This window comes from Aptenodytes patagonicus, chromosome 1 (assembly GCF_965638725.1).
Source record: "Aptenodytes patagonicus chromosome 1, bAptPat1.pri.cur, whole genome shotgun sequence".
In the NCBI taxonomy this organism is placed as follows: domain Eukaryota; kingdom Metazoa; phylum Chordata; class Aves; order Sphenisciformes; family Spheniscidae; genus Aptenodytes; species Aptenodytes patagonicus.
In genome coordinates, this window is record NC_134949.1 from 20,681,008 (window position 1) to 20,700,183 (window position 19,176).

Consider the following 19,176-nt stretch of genomic DNA (forward strand, 5'->3'; position numbering starts at 1 on the left):
AATAAAGAAATGCTAACAAACAAGTGTAAACTAAGAAGAAAAAAAAAAGTAAGCCAAAGATGATCAGTTTGATTCTTTTTCACAGTTTTCTCACTGCCCTGAAAATTGTATTTATCAGGGAAAGTTTCAACTTTTTCTCAACAGCAGCAGTTTGTTCTTAAACTGCAATTAAAACTTTCACTGACTACCTACATCAAGCAAGTTAGAATCTTGTTGCCCATACCAAATTTATGGAAGCGAGAAAAGGTAACTCCGGAAAGACAGCAGAAGTTTGGAAAAAATGGCAGACGAACAAAACTCAGGATAGTCCAAGGAGCAACACGCTCCATGAACGTACAAAATGCTGCCACAGAATACAGAATTGTGCATTTCAGACTGTAATCACATCTTGCAGTTCTGCTGAAACAAAAATAAAGCAGCAGAACTTGTGTAGAATTATTCTAAAGCAATTAAAACTTTACTATGCATAGCTTGATGCAAAACAAAGCATATCCCAATGTAAGATGAAGTGCTGTATTAAAACCACAGCTGAAGAGCTGAGAAATAATGAAAACCGTTAAATAATTTCAACCACTAAAAAAGTGGGCGTATTCAAAAAACAACTGCGCACAGCGCACCAGCACTTAATATAACACTATTTAGGTTCATTTTACCAAGGACGGACTAATCAAGTCCTGACTTGTGCACTTACCCAGCACCAGTGACGTTAGTCTTCATTAAAATATATATATTAAAGAAAAATGTGTATTTTATTACAACTACATAAATGCACAAAAATAGGTAGAACAGGTTTTTGTACGCTTTACTTCTCCAAGGAAGATTAGACTGTTTTTGGGGGAAGGGAAGAGGATGGAGATAGAACATTCTTAACTAATCTGCTCTCACAGAGCATGTTCTGGGAATAAGAACGCTGGGACTGGTAAAAATCTGCGACCAATTTGTGTCACATATACTACAACATGTACAACTTTATAACTTACGGAAATGGGGCAATATATTGAATGAAGAGCATAGTTTCATATATGTCAAAGACTTCCTCCAACAGTGTTCATTTTTTTTTTTTGTTTTAAGGATGGCTGGTGTCTCCAACATGATCCAAAATAATTACTTCAAATGTAATTGTCTTTCTGCGTTCCAAAAGGATCATTTAATTGAATTCCATTCCATGTTGAGGATAACAGAAAATAATTAGGATCCAAAGAGATAAATACCCAGCATGATATTAGTTAATATGAGAACCTGGAAGACAGTGAAAAAGCCATTAAGTCTCTCTGAAAGGAAACAGAGATTTCAAATAAATAAGCCATCCTTACAGCAGCGTCCAGAGACAGTGAGAATGACACAAGTGTTTCACGTATTCTAACACTAATACTCAGCTAAAGTTTCAAAAGGGGCAAAACTAAATTAAAAGTTTCACTTTGATTCAGTCCTCTTTCTTGAAAAAGAAAATATATGCAGATCATTGAAAGCACAGAATACAACCTCCACGTGCATGATACGCATCAAGAACATGGTTTTGAAATGTATCTTAAAATCCCTCTAGTAAGAGTAAGAATGGGGATGACCCTAATTTAAGAGGATTTATATATACAGGTATGCACAGACAGGATAAAGGAACACTTTAAGGTAATAAATAATCAGAAGTTATTGTATTCTTAAATACGCAAACCTTGAAAATGGGCGTATTGCAGCAATAGGAAGGCATCCACAAAGTTTTTAAAAAGTGAACCTTAGAGTAACCCTATGTCTACTTCCAACAGTAAATTCTGGAGTGCAGTAAGAATATTAGACACAATCCTTCTTTTCAGAATACACAGGTGATATCTGAGCACGTCAAAGTTTACAGTTCTTAAAACAGTCTTCAGTATGCAGACAAAATGGAAGCCAGTTACTCACAAAGATGATAAAGTTTGGTGTGAAGAGTCCCCTTGGAAATAAAGCTTTTAAAACGTGCTTAAAATTTGGTCATGGCCAAAGATAGCAAAGAAAGCTCAGTGTGAGCCCATGATGTGGCACCTACGAACTAAATAGCAGTAGCTTTCAAGATCCTAAACAGAAAAATTTCATCTTTGTCGGTTTAAGTAACACATAATGAATACAGTTTGGTAGCTCACCGAATAGTCGAAGTTTGGTATGTTTCAAAAGAATGCTTAAGAATTCATCCTGTAACTACTAATTTTCTTCAAAAACTGGGAATAAGAAGTGTCTCTGGCTAATCAGATGAGTCTGCTAAACCAGCAGAATCTGAATTGCACAACAGAAAGGAAAACTAATCAACATGTAATAACTACAGCTTCCACAAGATAAGGATTGTCTGTTGCTCTGTGCACTACAACAATAGGATCACTCTATTATAGGACGATTGTTCAAGGCATTTTAAAATATACAAGTGGGAAACAACACTAGTGGAGGAGTTTGAAAACATTCCAAAAAAATCTGAAAGGAAAAAAAGAGCATACAAGCAGAAACGTTTCTCAAAAAAACATTTTACAATGTCTTGTAGAGACTATCAGCTGTTCCAGTGGTACAGAAAAGACTGATGCAGTAGTGTTAGTGTAGAAAATGACATTAAAAAGTGCAAGCACAAAACTTGAAGAATTTAAAACTAACTTTACAAATTGAATTCTTTAGTCAGCTCTAGTTTATATGATTTATGACATGTAAAACACACAGAGATGATTATAAAATACAAGATTTAAGTGCCTGAATCACACACAGATCAATGGTATGTCATTCAGGATCCAAGAAATGTAACGACTATAGAAAGTCAGTAATATTTAGGACCGTTTACCTATAATTATCTTGGCAAAGACTACTTATGAGGTTTTAAGATCAGAATTTTTTTTCCAAACATTTTTTCTGAATTATGCAGTAACGCAAACAGTAAAGATCCTTTAGGAAAAATACTTTTATACATTTTCCATATGAAGAATTCTATTTTCTCACCTACCAAATCCTGATATAAATTAAAAGAAAGCTTAGAGTTATTAAAAACTTAAATCAATAAAGATTCTTTTCATTCTCAACTTATATCATGAAAAAGCATTATAACTATCTATCAATATATTGCATCAAAAACCTAGTGCCTAGCAGTCTTTCAGAGCAGCCCAGCATGACCTACAAAAGCAGGCTATTCCATTTCCTAAATGGAACTAACTTCCTTTTCTTAAATTACTATCTAAAGGATTTTATACAGAGCTTTTACCAACACTTTTTCTTCTTTGAAAGTAAATGTTTCCCCATAATTGTGAGAACACAATTGCTGGGCATGGTATCCAAAGAAAAGGAAACAGATGGACAGGTGAACTTCAGAACTCTCTTATGTAAGCACGTCTAGCAATCCTACCCAATTAAAAAGGAAACAAATAATTTACCATTTATTTGCCTTTTACAGCTATTTAGAAAAATTGGTTCTTTATTTGTGCCTCATTCTAGGACAGAGAACAGAAACTGAAACTGAAGTTGCCATCTGAAAGAAAGATGAAGGCAGATCTGTTTACCAGAGATCTGCCACTCCTGCAAGTCCTTCAATTAGCCCGTTACTTCATTAAGTTACACAGCTGCATTTTTGGACGTAATTTTCCAGGCCTTTTGTACCTTGAGAGGTATTTCACACAGGGAGATGAAAACTTCAAGTGATTCAGTATAAAAGATTCAGTGCATACGAAAGGCATGGAACAGCCTCCTTCTATGATAGCTTGCACTGTACTTGAGGAAGTGCATGATCTGAAACATTTTAAGAGACCGCAACATCACACTAAAAATCTACTCCAGCTTAGCAAAAATTAACAGTGCTTGCAATCCTAAGATTGTCTTCCTGGCTTCAACGAAAGGAGCTGCAGAGACAAAACAAGATGTTTCACCACTCATGCAGTCAACCTGACAGCACTGGAAGCATCGTCAAGTGAGGATAATCAAGGGCTACTAAACACCAACCCAGCTTTGCTATTTTTAGGCAGCACTGAACACAAAGAGTTAAAGTAAGGCTGACTCGCATATTCACATCTTTGTATCTAATCAGATTAATCTACAGTATGTTTTCTTTTCCCCCTCAGACCTAAAATACTTTTATCTTCAACAAAAAAATATTTTTATAGAACTCGGGAGTACTTAAGCCATTCTTATCAGCCAAAGATTAGTTCTCAACATCTGCTTTCATCTTCATTTTTTTTCCAATGACCTGTTGTTAGAAAGTAATTTCTAAATGACAGCTGTACTGTTACAGTTTTGGAGGGAGGGGAAAAGGGAAAAGTAAAGGAAGAAAAGAGAGGGAAAAAAAGAAAGGAGAGAAAGGAAAATGAAAGTGGGGGGAGTGTTACCATGTTAGGATAGCATGGCCTGACAAAGTCCAAGTGACAGCATGACCAACGAACACTGTTTTGGTACCAACAAAATAAAAGCAACTTCCAAGTATTTTACCTATTCTTGAGTAATACATGTTTCTTTGTATGGGATACCTTCTTATGTGTACACTTCCTCTACACACACCAAAGAAGCTATGTCTGGGTACTACAATGGGAAACACAGAAGAGAGCTATCAATTAAAAATGTCCCAAAATATTGGACTGCGTGTATGATACAGTAAAAGTACATACTATCATAATTACTGTTTATGGAGGACCTCCCTCTACGCATGTAACTACATAATCTATTCTCATCTAGGGGGGGAAAAGGGGAAAGGAAAAAAAAAGAAAACATGAACAAACCCCCACACAAACCTTTTCTGAGAGACATTAATCTTGCAGTCAGTCATACTGTGGAAACTGTCTCCCCCTCTCTCCACTCACAGAAGAACGAGCCCTAAGTCACATGTATTTTTGACTTCCAGGTTCAGTGCCCAAAGTTACTGTTGGAGTCATCGGATTAATTTTTATGATCATCCACCTCTTAAATCAGACCTGAGTATGTGGGGGTTGGACTAGATGACCTTTAAAGGTCCCTTCCAACCCAAACTATTCTATGATTCTATGATGTTCCAAATAGGTCAAATATAATGGTAATCTGATCAACTCTGGTACCTTATGTACTCGATACAAGGGACTTCAAGATATCTAGGCCTGTGAATTTGAAGGTAGATCATCTATACTAAGCTCCAACACCATGGCAAGTGTGTTCTTAATTTATAAGCATAGTGTGGATCTCCAAATTAACTTTTTTTTTTTTAATACCTTCAATAAATCCCACAGTTCTCTGTCTACCATCAGCACCACACAGAAGAATTAGTGTTAAATGCCACAGATGAAGCACATAGGGGACTATGCCATTTTATTTTTTTAGAAAGCTAAAGCTGGGCCAAGAAATGAGCTAAGCATTAAAAAAATTAAATGCCAGAATACAGTAAAAGGCTCCACAACTCCTACAGCATCAAGAAAAACAGAAGGGCATCTAGAAATATTTTTTTATTATTACAGAAGATTCAGTTATACTGATCTTAGAAAACATACCAATTGTAAGTTGGGTGCTAATAATTAATATCTTAAAAATAACCCAAAAGATAGTACTTTCGAAGAAATTATCAGGTTTAAGACCCAAGAAAAATTTCTAAAATATTAATGCATATTATAACTTATGCATGCATACACTTCACAAACCTTGAAAAAGGACAAAACCCCCATTTATCTAGTTGTTCATCAAGCCCCACTGTTCTTGACTATGTTGCTCAAAATTCCCTCTATTCTAGTAATACAAATCAAGAAATAAGCAAAGGATTTTTGATGGTGAGGAAGTTAATAATATCATTCTTCAGATGAAATAAAACCAAAAGGAACATTTATTCTCTTAAATGTCATTGCAATTGTTGACTGGTATAAAATAGTTTCTTTCCCCCTCTTTCTGCCTTATGCACTTATTCTATTGCACATGTATTACACAAATCCTCTCCTATTTCTCAAAATTTTTCCAGAAATTAAATTTGCAAAAATTTTAGTAGGGCTGCCAGAATCCCTGTCTAAAGCTTGAGCGGGCCAAATACAAATAAAGAAACGCAGCATTCAGTTTTTTCAAATTTCTTGCCTTAATTTGCCTGATTTTCTTAGCAAATGGTCAAAGTTTCTCAGTGGCCTATCATCCCGTCAAAAAAAACCCCCAAAAAACCCCAAACAAAAAACCCAAACAAAGAAAAAAACTTGTCAAAACCAAGCAAAAATGCCCTAGCATCCCCCCCCCCCAAATAATTTTGGTATTGTTCTAGTCAAACTTCTCTTTCTCAGCCTCTTTGGTACTTATGGGCTGCTCTGAAGCCTGGTTTTATCCCGACAACTCAGCAGTCGAGCTCCTGTTGTCCCCATGTCTCTATACTGACAAATTTAACAAGCCAGGGGATAATTCCTTTTAGGCCTTCACAATCTCAAATGCTTTGTTTGTTTGCATATACACCTTAAAATGTTTTATGTTTTGAAGCTTCCTGAAGGCAGGCAGCTGAAGTTTTTGGACATCGCTAAGTGCTTAAATAACTAAATTTCACAGGAAACAATCGCTATGCATCTGAAGAAAAAAAGAAAAAAAAAAGAATAGTTTTAATTCAAAGTGTAAGGACTCTGGATCTGTCAGTAGATTTAGTCAAATTACTGCATTTTACTCATGAATATATGTATGCACTATCACTCCTGTCTATGTTAACAGATGAGTAATTATGCCAATTTGTTTTTTTCACTGAGCAACCTCTAGTTTAGTTTGTCATTTACTTAAAGGACGTAAGTTATATTCTTAGATACACATTTTACTTTCATTTCTTCCATTTAGAGAATGGTAATTGAATGCTACACATACGAAGCTCGACTTTTAATCAAATTGTCCTGTGCTCCAAAGAGCCAAAGATTTCTTAGAAATCAAGTATTGAAGAATTCAAAAAAATAACCTGTGTTCCATTTTACCCCAGATATAATCTCTGTCCTTATCACACCAAATAAAATTAAGTAAAAGTGGTCACCGCTACAGTATTAAATTATATCAAATGCAAGTGGAATTCACATAGAAGTTACTTGCAGACAGTTCTTAAGTGCCGTCAAACATTTTGCAGCGATTGGGCAGAAACAAAGTCAGCCCAACATTTACTATTAGATTTAATAAAGTATAATTATGTTTGTTGTACACTGACAACTGTATGCAAAGTATATATTAAGAAATGATAAATTCCGCCACCCCCAGAAAAACCCTGTGTTTTTTACTGTGTTAAATACTGTAATTCAGTGATCCATGTTATAAATATTTGTTTACATCCGTTTCAGTGCCTTGAGAAAATCTGTGTAGCTGGAAGCAAGAAGAATACTAAGTAAATGATAAGTTTCACTGAAATTTTCTATTACTGTTATCTAGCCAAGAAATAACAGAAAACCAACATACTGCACTATAATAATCGTTATTTGCAATCCTAATTCTATGATAAAGTAAAGTAATTGCTTTAGGATAGTATATTCTAAATACTTAGTTTCTAATTAAAATAGAGGGTACCAACACAGTAACTGTGAATTACTATCCTAAATTTATGAAAGCTTAAAGGTGACCGATAAAACCAAGAACAACATGAAAATTTAATATGAACGTAGTCTAGTATTTTATAATGCTCGAAAAGTATCTTAAAACACTCATTTGTTCCAGGAATTTATCTTTCTAATACACAACTGATATAGGCAAATTTTTAAATGGTCAGTAAAATCTACCTTCTATCCACTGATCAGCTTTATTTTTCTCAGATGTAATAACTGCACCAACTGATTTCCTGACAAAAAGGATTAATCTTTGTAACAAAAGAGCAAGCTAAGTATACAATGGATATTTTGAAAAGGTCATCGAACTTGTCGCAGTTAAGATTTGACATGCCTGAATTTCAAGAATCATACATCAATCTCTGATGTGACCAAAATTTCCTAAGTAAAACAACCTATCTTCTTTTCAAAATTGCTAGATACCATAGGAAGCAAAACCAAGATACATCAAGTACACATAGGAAATTTTTAAATGCATCTCTCCACTATGTAGTTGTTTAGTTTCCACACAGCAACTATGGAGAAAGATGTGCTATATATGTAAGCGATAATGCCCTAGTAGAACACTATGAAATTAAAATGTAAGGTTACATTACACTATTGCTTCATATTTTTTAAACAAAGATTCACATACAAAGGGAGGTCAGAGTATTAAAGTGAACTGCTTTCAGTCCTCTTCAAAGGTTAAGTCATGTTGTGCAATAGTCCCTTATTTCTGAAAAAAGCTTGTATTTCAATAATTATTTTATATATGAAAACCAACAACATATGGGACACCACACTTACAAAGTAGTGTGCCAATGGATCCTGTATGTGTCTTTCGTGAAACTAACTGGCAAGCACACCAACCACAAATGTAATTCAAGAGAGCATAATAAAAGGCAGTCTCTGAGAATAATGAAACATCAGACAAAGTATGTGTGGTTTTACTTAACTAGGCAAGCTTTAGAGTCTTCCTTTGAAATTTCTTTACTGAAAGAGTGGTTAAACATTGGAAGAGGCTGCCCAGGGAAGTGGTGGAGTCACCATCCCTGGAGGTATTTAAAAGATGTGTAGATGAGGCACTTAGGGACATGGTTTAGTGGGCATGGTGGTGTTGGGTCGATGGTTGGACTCGATGATCTTAGAGGTCTTTTCCAACCTCAATGATTCTATGATCCTATGATTTTTCATATAAGAATACATATGAGTGACATGAAAGGGGGAAACATGGATGAGACTGAGTAAGGTGAGGGACAAAACAACAAGGCATCCTTAAGTAACGGCAAAACCCCCACATTGGTTATGAATAGGTAAGGAAGAAAAAAAAAAAAAAAAAAAAGAGGTGTGACAGTACAGCTCTCGACCACTTAAAAATTTGACTGCTTTGTATATTAAGCAAAGTCCTTTTTAACAACTTTTTCCTACATCGACTAGAATTGAGGATATTTAACATTCATACCAGTCAAAGAAAACTGCGCAATAATAATTCATTTTCAACTATAGTGATTGCTCATGAAGTTGCTAACTCACAAGAACGCATGTAAGAAGCCTGAAGCATGCCTCTTCTATCATGGTATAGCTTTGGAGGGAAAGGCTCATGTCTGCTGAAATCTTTTGAATAAAAATGTTTTTTACCAGCAGCATGAAATTAAAATTTTGTGAAAAATATCCAAATAGAAAAAAAATTATATTACTGTATACATGATCTCATTTATTTTTATCACAACACAGCCATCTGCATGAATTGACACCAGCTTGCATATACAAAAGTAAAACAATTCAACTGGTTTTAAATCTTGGAAAGCATCTGAGGTTTGTGCTGGTTTCCTGCTGAACCGTAGCTCAAAATAGCTGCCAATTGCAAATCGCTTAAATTAGTGTGGAGACACAAGTTTGAAAAATAACGAGGAATAAAATCTCCAACGTGAAAGCAAAATTTTTGGTTGCAAATGGAAAAAGAATCACAGGAATAAGATTTGATAAGCTGACACATCTCTACGAACCATATATGCTTAAAAACACACGTACTATTAAAGAATAACTATAACACCTTCAGGTGAATTTAATTTGGTTAAAACATTTCAATTCACATACACAGTCTCTTCTTGAGCAAACAAATAAAAAGTTTAAATATAAATGCCCCCTAAGTATTAGTTCTACATAAATTTAATTCTGTGCATATCTTCATTAGCTTCAGGAAGAAGTTACAGAATTTTATTTAAAAATTTAAAAAAAAAAAATCTTTTAACCTTTTGGATTTTATTCCTGTTACTAGCCTACATATTACATTAAAAAAAAAACAAAACAAGTAGAAATTCTGAAATGGGAAGAGTACTAAAATTAAAAGAAACTATCCATAATTGTTTGGGTTGTTTTGTTTGGGTTTTTTTTGTTTTGAAGATAATCAAAAGCATATTTGCCCTACATACACCTAACTCCACAGACAGAAAAGGAACAAAATGTCAGATTTTAAATGTATTCAGAAATCTGGTAGGGGTTTGGTTTTTTTTTTTTGGTCAAGAATTAAGTCAGTTTTCCTACATAACAAAAACATTTTTTCCCCGAAGAAACAATTCACAGTGTTTAAGATAAAAATTTCAAGGAATTAGTACTAATTCCTGGTGTGAGCTAGCACAAAATGATTCACTGTGCGTGTGATAAAATGCAATCTGTATAAAGGTACATAATGAAATAATCTAGATTAAAGACTGGTAAATTGGAGTATTTGGAAACCAAAGCTATTTGCATCATTAATGAAGATTAACTTACTTCTATCATCATACTACCTTCACATGATTCCTACTTCAGAACTAAAGTACCAGATCAAACACACGTGCTCTTTCCAAGCTGTTATGAAAAGGAATGGAAACTGGGGCTTTCCAAAGAGGTGAAACAAAGAAACAAAAATATAAACGAAAAGACCCCCCCACCCCCCTTATCTTACTTATTATTTTCTTATGCTATGATTCCAGCATTAGAATAATTTTCCTCCTCGCTTGATTATTAAAACAAACAAACAAACAAAATCCCCCAAAAAACACCGAACAAAAAAACCCCAGCCAACCAACCCTCCTCCCCCTTCAAAACACAAAAAAATCACCACAAAAAACACAAAAAGCTTTTGGAGCACATCTTCACAATAAATGTTCAAATTAAATTCCTCTATTTTTCATTCAAAGACACAAGAAACCACATGCTGTTTCATACCTACATATGGGTTATTAACATGACAATGAAACAGAGTATTTGTTTCAAAGGTAATATAAAAGCCATAGCAATGGCCATGGATAATGTTAAGGAAATATACTTAAGTAATTTCCTTATGCTGCTGTTCTTCCTCAAAGAGGGTTTTATTCAAACTTCTTCAATAAACAGAACTACAGTTCGCTAAGAAAAGGTGTAATTAATGTCTTCAACTGTACTGCACCAGTGTATCAAGATAACTTTCTTTTTTTTAATGTTCTTTAGAGAAGTCTCATTAAGAGCATAATCTTACACTTAGTTTCTTCAACTTTATTTATTTAAAGTGCACAGACTAAAGAAAAGAAACACAGGAAGTGTCATTATACTTTGGGATTTTAACACTTCCATAAAATACATGGGTATACAAAGCACCTCATACACAGTCATCAGTTTCATAATGTGAAAATATGCTTGGAGTAACACTACAGCAAAATGAAGTCATCAGCTCCTCCTTATGAGAGTTCTAGTTTTGGCACCATATACAAAGATTCCATGTAATTTAACAGGGAATTTCCAAAAAAGCAGCTGATTCACCTTTCCTATTGGTTGCAACAAAAGGAAATAGAAAACAACTTAAAAAAAAAAAAATCACCCACCCACACACGTAAACTTGAAGATCCCATTGCTAAAGTGAAAACTGAAAAAGTTAAACTTGGTTCACTAAGTCTAATTGTACAGGGCCAACACAAAAACTAATCAGTAATTTTCTGAACTGTAATTACTCAACTATGAGGAAAAACTGTTCAAGTGCTAAAATCTGAAGATTAACAATTACATGTGTGTCAAAAAATTAACAGGTATGTTAACTTTCGAGATGCATCCATTCAAATAAGTTTTGTAACGTTTACCTGTATCCAAGCGCTTTACAGGGGACTCATCATCAACCTCAGAATCTCCACATGCACTCCTTGATCTTTTCCTTGGGTGCAGAAGTGTCTCCAACCTTGGAAGGACTACAGACAAAAAGGTTTTGGTCCCTAGCTGTGGAGAAGTTGGCTGGGTTTCAGTGTTCTTTGCAGACTTTTGGGGGCTTATACTTTTCGATTTGCAGAAGAGAATGGATGTACGTCTGTTTACATCAGTTGATGACTCAGCTACAGCAGAAACAGTCGACTCATTGAGATTACTGTCAAGTAAGTGTTCTGGAGTGTGTCCATTTATTTCTTTCTGAATGGAAGTGCTATATAATTCATTATCAAATTTTACTCTTTTGTAAAGCTTACTCTGCTCTGGATTGAGTTCTACTGGTTTGAGGGTTGGTGGTTCTGAATTAGTCTCCAAGTTTGAAGGAAGAGGTAATGCATCTGATGGTTCAAGTTTAGGGGGAGATTTATCTCCTGAAAAAATTATAAATAGAGTGTGATTTTTGAAAACCTGTAGTTATAAAGTCTATTATAAAACTCACTATAAATGTGCAGCCCACCAAATAAACTGTTGTTTGGAAACAAAGCATAACATTTTAAAAACAAACCTTGTCTAGCAACAATCTGTCCTAGTTAGTAGTTCCTACTTTTATACTGGGAATGTAACAGGGATAGAAAAGTAGGCGTTTATAGTTGGTGTTAACAATTTACACCTGGATAAATACTTTTTACTTGTCATGCAGTTATGTTAGTTTCATTAACTAAACACTAAGAAATCTATTTTTTTAAATAGAAAGTTGGGGTGGTGGATGATTATCTGTTAAATGCAATTACACTGCCATTCAAGTAAAATTTTTGATAATACACATTTTTATGTATTTCACCTTATCGATATTCACCTTACCTACCTAAGACAAATTTTATCAGATAAGCATTTAAAAAATAAAAAGTATTTGTAACCTCATCTAGTAGAGTGAGCTAAAACGTGTTATAAAATTTACAGAAAAGCAAGATTTGCAAAGTTGTTTTACAGTTGTGGCTAGAAGTTTTATCTATCAAAAAGAAAAAAAAAGGGGGGGAGAAAAAACAAAAACACCACCCCAAAACCTTGCAGCTTGAGTAGCCACTAGTTGGCAAATACACACTTGGCAATGCAGACTTAATAGGAGCAATCAGAAAAACCACCCTCTACCATTTCCCCCCCCCTTTTTTTTTTTTTTAACATGATCATGTCCCAGTCAATTGCAGTAATTCCATGCTGGGAAAAGACAACGGAGATATAACTATGAGCGTATAAAACTAGTTTCAATTTTTCATCCCAAGTGATGGGGGGGAACAAAACAACATTCTACTGTTGCAGCATTCCCAAATACAAGTAGGAGGACTTCCTAACCCATAATTATCAACTCAAAAAAATGTTAAAACCTTCTTTCTAGCTTCCAAAAGAATCTTGTAAAATACAAATTAGTAAGAAGATGCTTATTCTATAGTAACTGTATGAGACTACTGTAATATTTATGCTATCACATGAAATTTTTAAATTTAGTTAATTTTTCTATGTCACCTGAAAAAAAAGGTGTAAAAAACCAAAGGTTTAAGCCCTGTATCTGTAGCGGATTAAATATTATCTCTATATTGTTTTGGTTTTGGCTCAGCAATGCTTGCTTGGAAATCAATGACTTCTAAGTGCAGAAAAATCTATGCCCAATTGTTCAAGGTTTAATCAAACAATAGCATAGTTCATATTAAAAATATATTGTTAAAATAAAGTGTGACTATGCTCACATCCTTTGAAGGCATACAAGTATTAGAATTGGTAAATAATATTTCAGGAAGACATTTAGAATGAAATTAACAGCCAAATAAGCACATTTAAAGTACCACCAATTAAAAAAGCCTGTACTTTAGAGTGTCCAAGGTGACTGTTCTTTGTGAATAAATTCTGATTTTCTTACAATTAATTAGAAAATATTCACAAAAAGATTTAAGCACAGGAAGACACTTGAAAACTATTTAGACACTAAAACCTAAACTTCATGGGGTTATTCTGGTACCGTATTTTTCACATGATCAGAAACTGAAAACAGAATTGCAAGGGGGTAATTCACAGCTCTTCTAAAGTCAGCTCCTGTAGAGATCCTGGGCACAGGATACTACTACTTTCCTCATCTTTCTTTTTGGCAACTTCTTTTCTTTACTCCTCTCTTAAGTACCTTCCATTTCAGAATCAAAATTTGAACTAATGACTATTACTCTTCACTAGATCAGAATTGTAACAACAATGCCAATCAACTCTGGATCATGCTCTTCATTATGCTTTTTTTAAAAAGCATACTGTAAATGTAAGAAAACAGCTACTGCTCACTTTTGGACTATCTTTTCCACAACAGCTGCAGTGAAAGGCTGTGTCATAAAAATGTTAAGCTACAAGTAAAAAAAGTTAGTGTATTCATTATCTGCCAGAAACTACATTCCTAAAGAACTATATTCAGTAGCATCATCACTTGAAGATTAAAAAGACACCCCCTCCCCAAATCATTAAACATTAAGAATACTTAACAGCCTCAGAACAAGCATACTGATTCACGTACACTTTTTCTACCATTGTTCAAATCTCAAGCAAGTGGTATGTTTGAAAAGCACTGTCTTAGTCACACTAAGAAATAAACACCAAGTTGCTGTTTGAATGGCAGTTAAGGACAGTCATGTTATTGACTTCACCTTTCAAAAATTTTGAGAGCATCAAGCTGCACCAGACAGACTGTTTTATTTATAACCATGCTTCCACTTTTCCTTGAGCTCTTTCCTCCTCCCATTCAATGCACTTATTCAAAATGAAACACGTCTCTAACTCTCCTAAAGAAAAATAGGTTAGCTTTTTAGAGAAGAGCTGATCATGAAACAAACTCAATAGAGCTTTTTTTTTTTTTTGAGAGACTAGATTTTCTTTGCATCGTTTAAAAATGAGCAATAAAGACCTCAGTAACTGATTTAAAAGCTAAAAAAGCAATAGGACATTCAACTGAAATATAAAGTTAGGTCTTTCTAGTATATTGCTCTCATTGAAATCAATGGGAATTAGCCAAGAGTAGATGCAGTTCTGAGACCAATGTTTTGAGGAGGAAGAGAAGCGCAAGGGGAAGGGCTGGTTAGATATGGCTGACTTGATTGTACAACATGAAGTTTAAGTCCTATCAATAGTTAGCTTTATTTAAAACAAAACAAAAAACCCCCACCCAACAAAATCAAAACAAAACAAGAAACCAACCCAAACCTACCCTCCACCCTCCCCAGAGTCTGGAGTAGAGAATAAAAAAAGCTACAAAAAACAGTACAATGGCCAGAGTTTTCAGCACCAGTGACCTAGGCTCACATGATCCCTAATACATATTGTGGCATTTAAGTGGATTTCTGAAAGTACAAAGATGTTTTCCACTCAGGCATTTCTGATTCCTTTTCGTATGAGATTGTTTGTACTTTTATTTCTTAACACCTAAATTTTTAAAAAGCCTTGCTACTGTGAAAAATAATGGAGGGAGGTTTTGTTTAAAGAGATCATTCTCATATTCTTAAAATATTTGTTGTGATTAAGTGGCTATTTGTCCATTTAAAAATTAAGTATGATATTCATTTATTCTTTAATTCACATGATTAAAGCACCTGACTGAAGAGGTTCAGAACAGTACTGATTGAAACATAGTTTAAAATCTTACCTTCTTCTTCTCCATCTTGTTCTAATGCTGCACTTTCTTCTTCAAAACTTCCAATACCTGATTCTATTTGAGGAGCTTGGTTGTGTTGCTGACTTAGTTTGTTGCGAATAATGCTGATTTCTTTCTTTAACAGCTTTGCTCTTTTGCTCCTTGACCCACTGGATTTCATTGCACAGGTGAGATCAAGTTTTTCTAGCAACTCTCTCAGCTGTTCTTCCAAGGACATATGCGCTCTGTTTGCAGGATTCAGTAACCTATCCACTGAAATTGAAAATGTGTTAGTGTTTCCCAGAATATTTCCCAGAATAATAATACCAACAGGAGGAAAAAAAAAATAAAATTCACTTGCCAGAATTAAAAAAATGTCATGAAAAAGCTACTTAGATCACAGTCTTAGTAGCTTCACTGTTACCAGTGAAGAAATGTTGAAATGAATTCCTACTATATAATTAACATTCTTCTTGATCAGCATTTTGCTCAAGAAAACTAAGTAGTAAAGCAAAGAAATAAAAGGTCAGAAGGAAGACATAATTAATCCTTCCCACCGTAATAGATGATTTTGTTCTTGTCAAAGAGAAGGGCAAGATTATGGTTATAAAAGAAACGTGTTAATTGTTCTCCTTACTGCCAAATCCTCAGAAAACTGGTATGTATGTCAAAAGAAGTCATTTTCATTCCTAGTATTACAAATGTGCTTCATTTTTTAATTCAGTAGGTTATTTAAGAATGTGCTGAAGTTTATGCGCACTGGTAGTCATTTTCCATGATTTACAAGCATATACAATCATGTGAAAAAAAGTCCTCAATTTAAAAACTTTTTTAATGTATCTTAAATTAGGCTCTGGCATTGTCAAAATCAGAATCTAGCTAACACTGTTTCCTAACGACAGATCTAGTAGAATAGAAACACTTGAATCTTTCAAGCAACGTTTTTAATGGGGGGGAATCTAGTCAGCAAACTGAACAGTAACAATCCTAAACATCTGTATGGAACGTACACACTGTGTGTAATGAAAAATGCAACTTTTAAAAATAATCCAAAAACATCTTACCATCTTCCCAAGAGAAAGGCTGGGGTGACTCAAGTTTAGGCCGTTCAGGTAAGTGCATTCCAGTTTCATTATTATAACCAATTCCTTCAGCATCTCGCCTAGCTTGCCTGAGAACTACACCTCCTTGATCTCTTAACCGCACTGCAGCTCTATAAAATATTGTGTCTTTTGCATTGTATTTCATACAGTTATCTATGATAAGATTGAAGTCTTCTTCAAACTCACTGAGGTTTTTATAGCCTTGAGCATCTAACCGTTTTCGCATGGTAGAGAAATCCATAGGATGTTTAATATGATCCAAATAGTCTGGAACCTTTGAATAAATATTTAAAACACGAATGGGTAAAATTATCTTATTACAGACAAAGTAACATTAGCTATTAACTGATCCACATTTTCTAACATATTTTGTAACACCTCAAATCAAGAACTTCAAAACGTGGCTTAGAATTGCTCATCTTGATATTGCAAACGTTTGCATGCCAACTGAAGTTTACGTATTACAGGATTCTGCATCTTAGGTAACAAGTTGGAGCTCTACTAACAGATGCTGAAACTACATGTTTTTAGAATTCTGTGTTTTTATGTACATATTATACGTGTATGCATACACATACTTATAAATATATGTATTTATACATACGTACACATATGTACAATATATACGTGTGCATGTAGTACATGCACACTCGTATATATACACAATTTATATAGACATGTATACGGTCTACATGTTATTTATACACATGTATAAATGTATTGTATATGAACGTATGCACACACACACACACTTTAAGTTTATCTGGTTTCCCACTGAATGAAAAGGAATTTCACCTGCAGGTAATAACACAGTATCCACATTTCAATTTTTAAGACACCCTTCGAGTTTGCTTTATCAAATAATCTTATTGCAAAAGATCAATATGTATGCATGTTATTCCATACATTTCCCAGAAATTATTTTGGCATATGAGTATAAATAGACTTTCATAGCAGTAAGTCATAACTGATAATGTAAATTATCAGAATAGAGATTAAAAGGTAACGCTGGTCCCAACTCTGCATGCAATGATTTCTTTCTTGCACTTTAAGTGCCACCAAGTCATATCTAAACGTAAGGAAATACAGTTTAAAACATACCTCTTTAAGGTTCACTGGCTGAGCAAATATACGAGCAGAATCCTTTTCCTGCAGCTGATCCAGAACTGATCGCAAAAGTACTGTGAATGGAGTAAGCTGAAGTTCCATAGCAACCTGTTCAATCTTGACCTAAAGAAGTAACAATGATCCAATTGAGCTTTTTTCATTAAGATACTGTTTTAAGGTTGTTTTGCAGCAATAGTAAAGTACTTTAGGTATGAAACACAACATAAATATACTTTAAGTAAATGCGTTCAATGTTACTTTCAATATCATCAGTTGGCATTTGTCTGACATACATTTTCAGCTGATGACTTTATAAGAAAAATCATTCTCGTCCCTTCATTGTAGACTAAACTTCAACTCCAGCTTCTCAGAACTCAAATTTGTATTTTATCTACAAATTAATTTTGTTCCATTTTTTAACTGTATTTCTTTTCTTTGAAAAGATGTTACACAAGAACAGCTTCATATTTTGCCAACAATGCGAAAATAAGAAGAAATTAAAACTAAGATGCTTAAAATTAAATTTCAGTTGTAGTGCTGTGTTCAAAGTGTAAAAAGAGAATTTGACAAACATTTACAGGCTACATAAGACCAAAACAAAGAGTAATTTTAAAGACAATGTTCTATGTAAAGTCCAAGAAAATAATTTAATAAAACAGAATCAACAACATCTTCAAATACTTGATCATCCTTCAGAATTTTCATTATTTTTGACAATATTACAACTCCTCTATAGTTTTATTTTCAGGCCATTTAAAGAGTTATCAACATTGAAAGAGTCTTGTTATGGCAAAAATAAATTCTTAATGACACATTAATGGTGTGTATGCATACATATAATATAAACACATAAAGAAAAGTAAACACACACAAAATACATGTATATAAATAATAATACATAATATATGTGTATAGCAATTGATATGTGAATGTACAGGAATGACACATGGAACTCCAGAAAGCACTCAAGAATTACAACCTATATTAACTTGCAATGAATATTCACAGCTTGCCAAAAGTAAAAATGGAATGGTGTTTTTATAAACAAGGACAATTAAAGACTCATATGTGCAAACATTTTGCTTTCACAGTTTTCATATAAAATGTTATCCTTCTGCATTATCGCTTCCTCAAATCTCTTCTCCCAGCAATGTTAACTCTAGAATGCCACAGGACTTAGATGCAGCTTTTTTTTTTTCTTCTTTTTTTTTTGGTGACAGAAGAATAAAAGTGCTACTCAATATAGGCACATGTATTGGAAAAACCTGAAGAGAAGAAATTTTCTACAGTTCTTCAGAAACCAATTGTCTTTGCAAGTCTAACAGAATGGCTTGTTAAATAATTTCTCTACACCAGTCCACGCAGCATGGGCAACAAACAGGAGGAGTTGGAAGCCACCATGCTGCTAGAAAGCTACGATCTACTTGCCATTACTGAAACTTAGTGGGACGAACCCCATGACTGGAGTGTTGCTATTGATGGCTACAAGCTGTTCAGAAGACAGGCAAGGAAGGAGGGGCGGAGGGGTTGCCCTCTACATCAAGAAATGGATAGATTGTGAAGAGCTGTCTCTGAAGAACAGCCATGAGCAGGTTGAAAGCTTATGGGCAAGAATTAGAGACCGAGGCAACACAGGGAACCTTGTGGTTGGTGTGTACTACAGGTTGCCTGATCAAGGGGAGCCTATTACTCC

General features: G+C 34.3%; 1 protein-coding gene across 3 annotated transcripts in view; it reads right to left on the reverse strand.

The window, feature by feature from the left end:
* BRD1 (bromodomain containing 1) overlaps positions 1 to 19,176 on the reverse strand; it is a 65,455-nt gene that overhangs the window by 17,147 nt on the left and 29,132 nt on the right. Inside the window, exons 5-9 of one of the 3 annotated variants that reach the window (XR_012994569.1) lie at positions 17,478 to 17,606; positions 16,338 to 16,650; positions 15,286 to 15,546; positions 11,558 to 12,046; positions 981 to 1,239 (exon numbers count right to left, since the gene is read on the reverse strand). Coding sequence is in view for 2 of the 3 variants with exons in the window: in XM_076329130.1 (XP_076185245.1) it covers positions 11,558 to 12,046; positions 15,286 to 15,546; positions 16,338 to 16,650; positions 17,478 to 17,606 (1,192 nt within the window). In the remaining variant the exon portion in view is untranslated. The remainder of the gene's footprint in view (positions 1 to 980; positions 1,240 to 11,557; positions 12,047 to 15,285; positions 15,547 to 16,337; positions 16,651 to 17,477; positions 17,607 to 19,176) is intronic. The other 2 variants (XM_076329130.1, XM_076329138.1) reach the window with 2 other exon arrangements.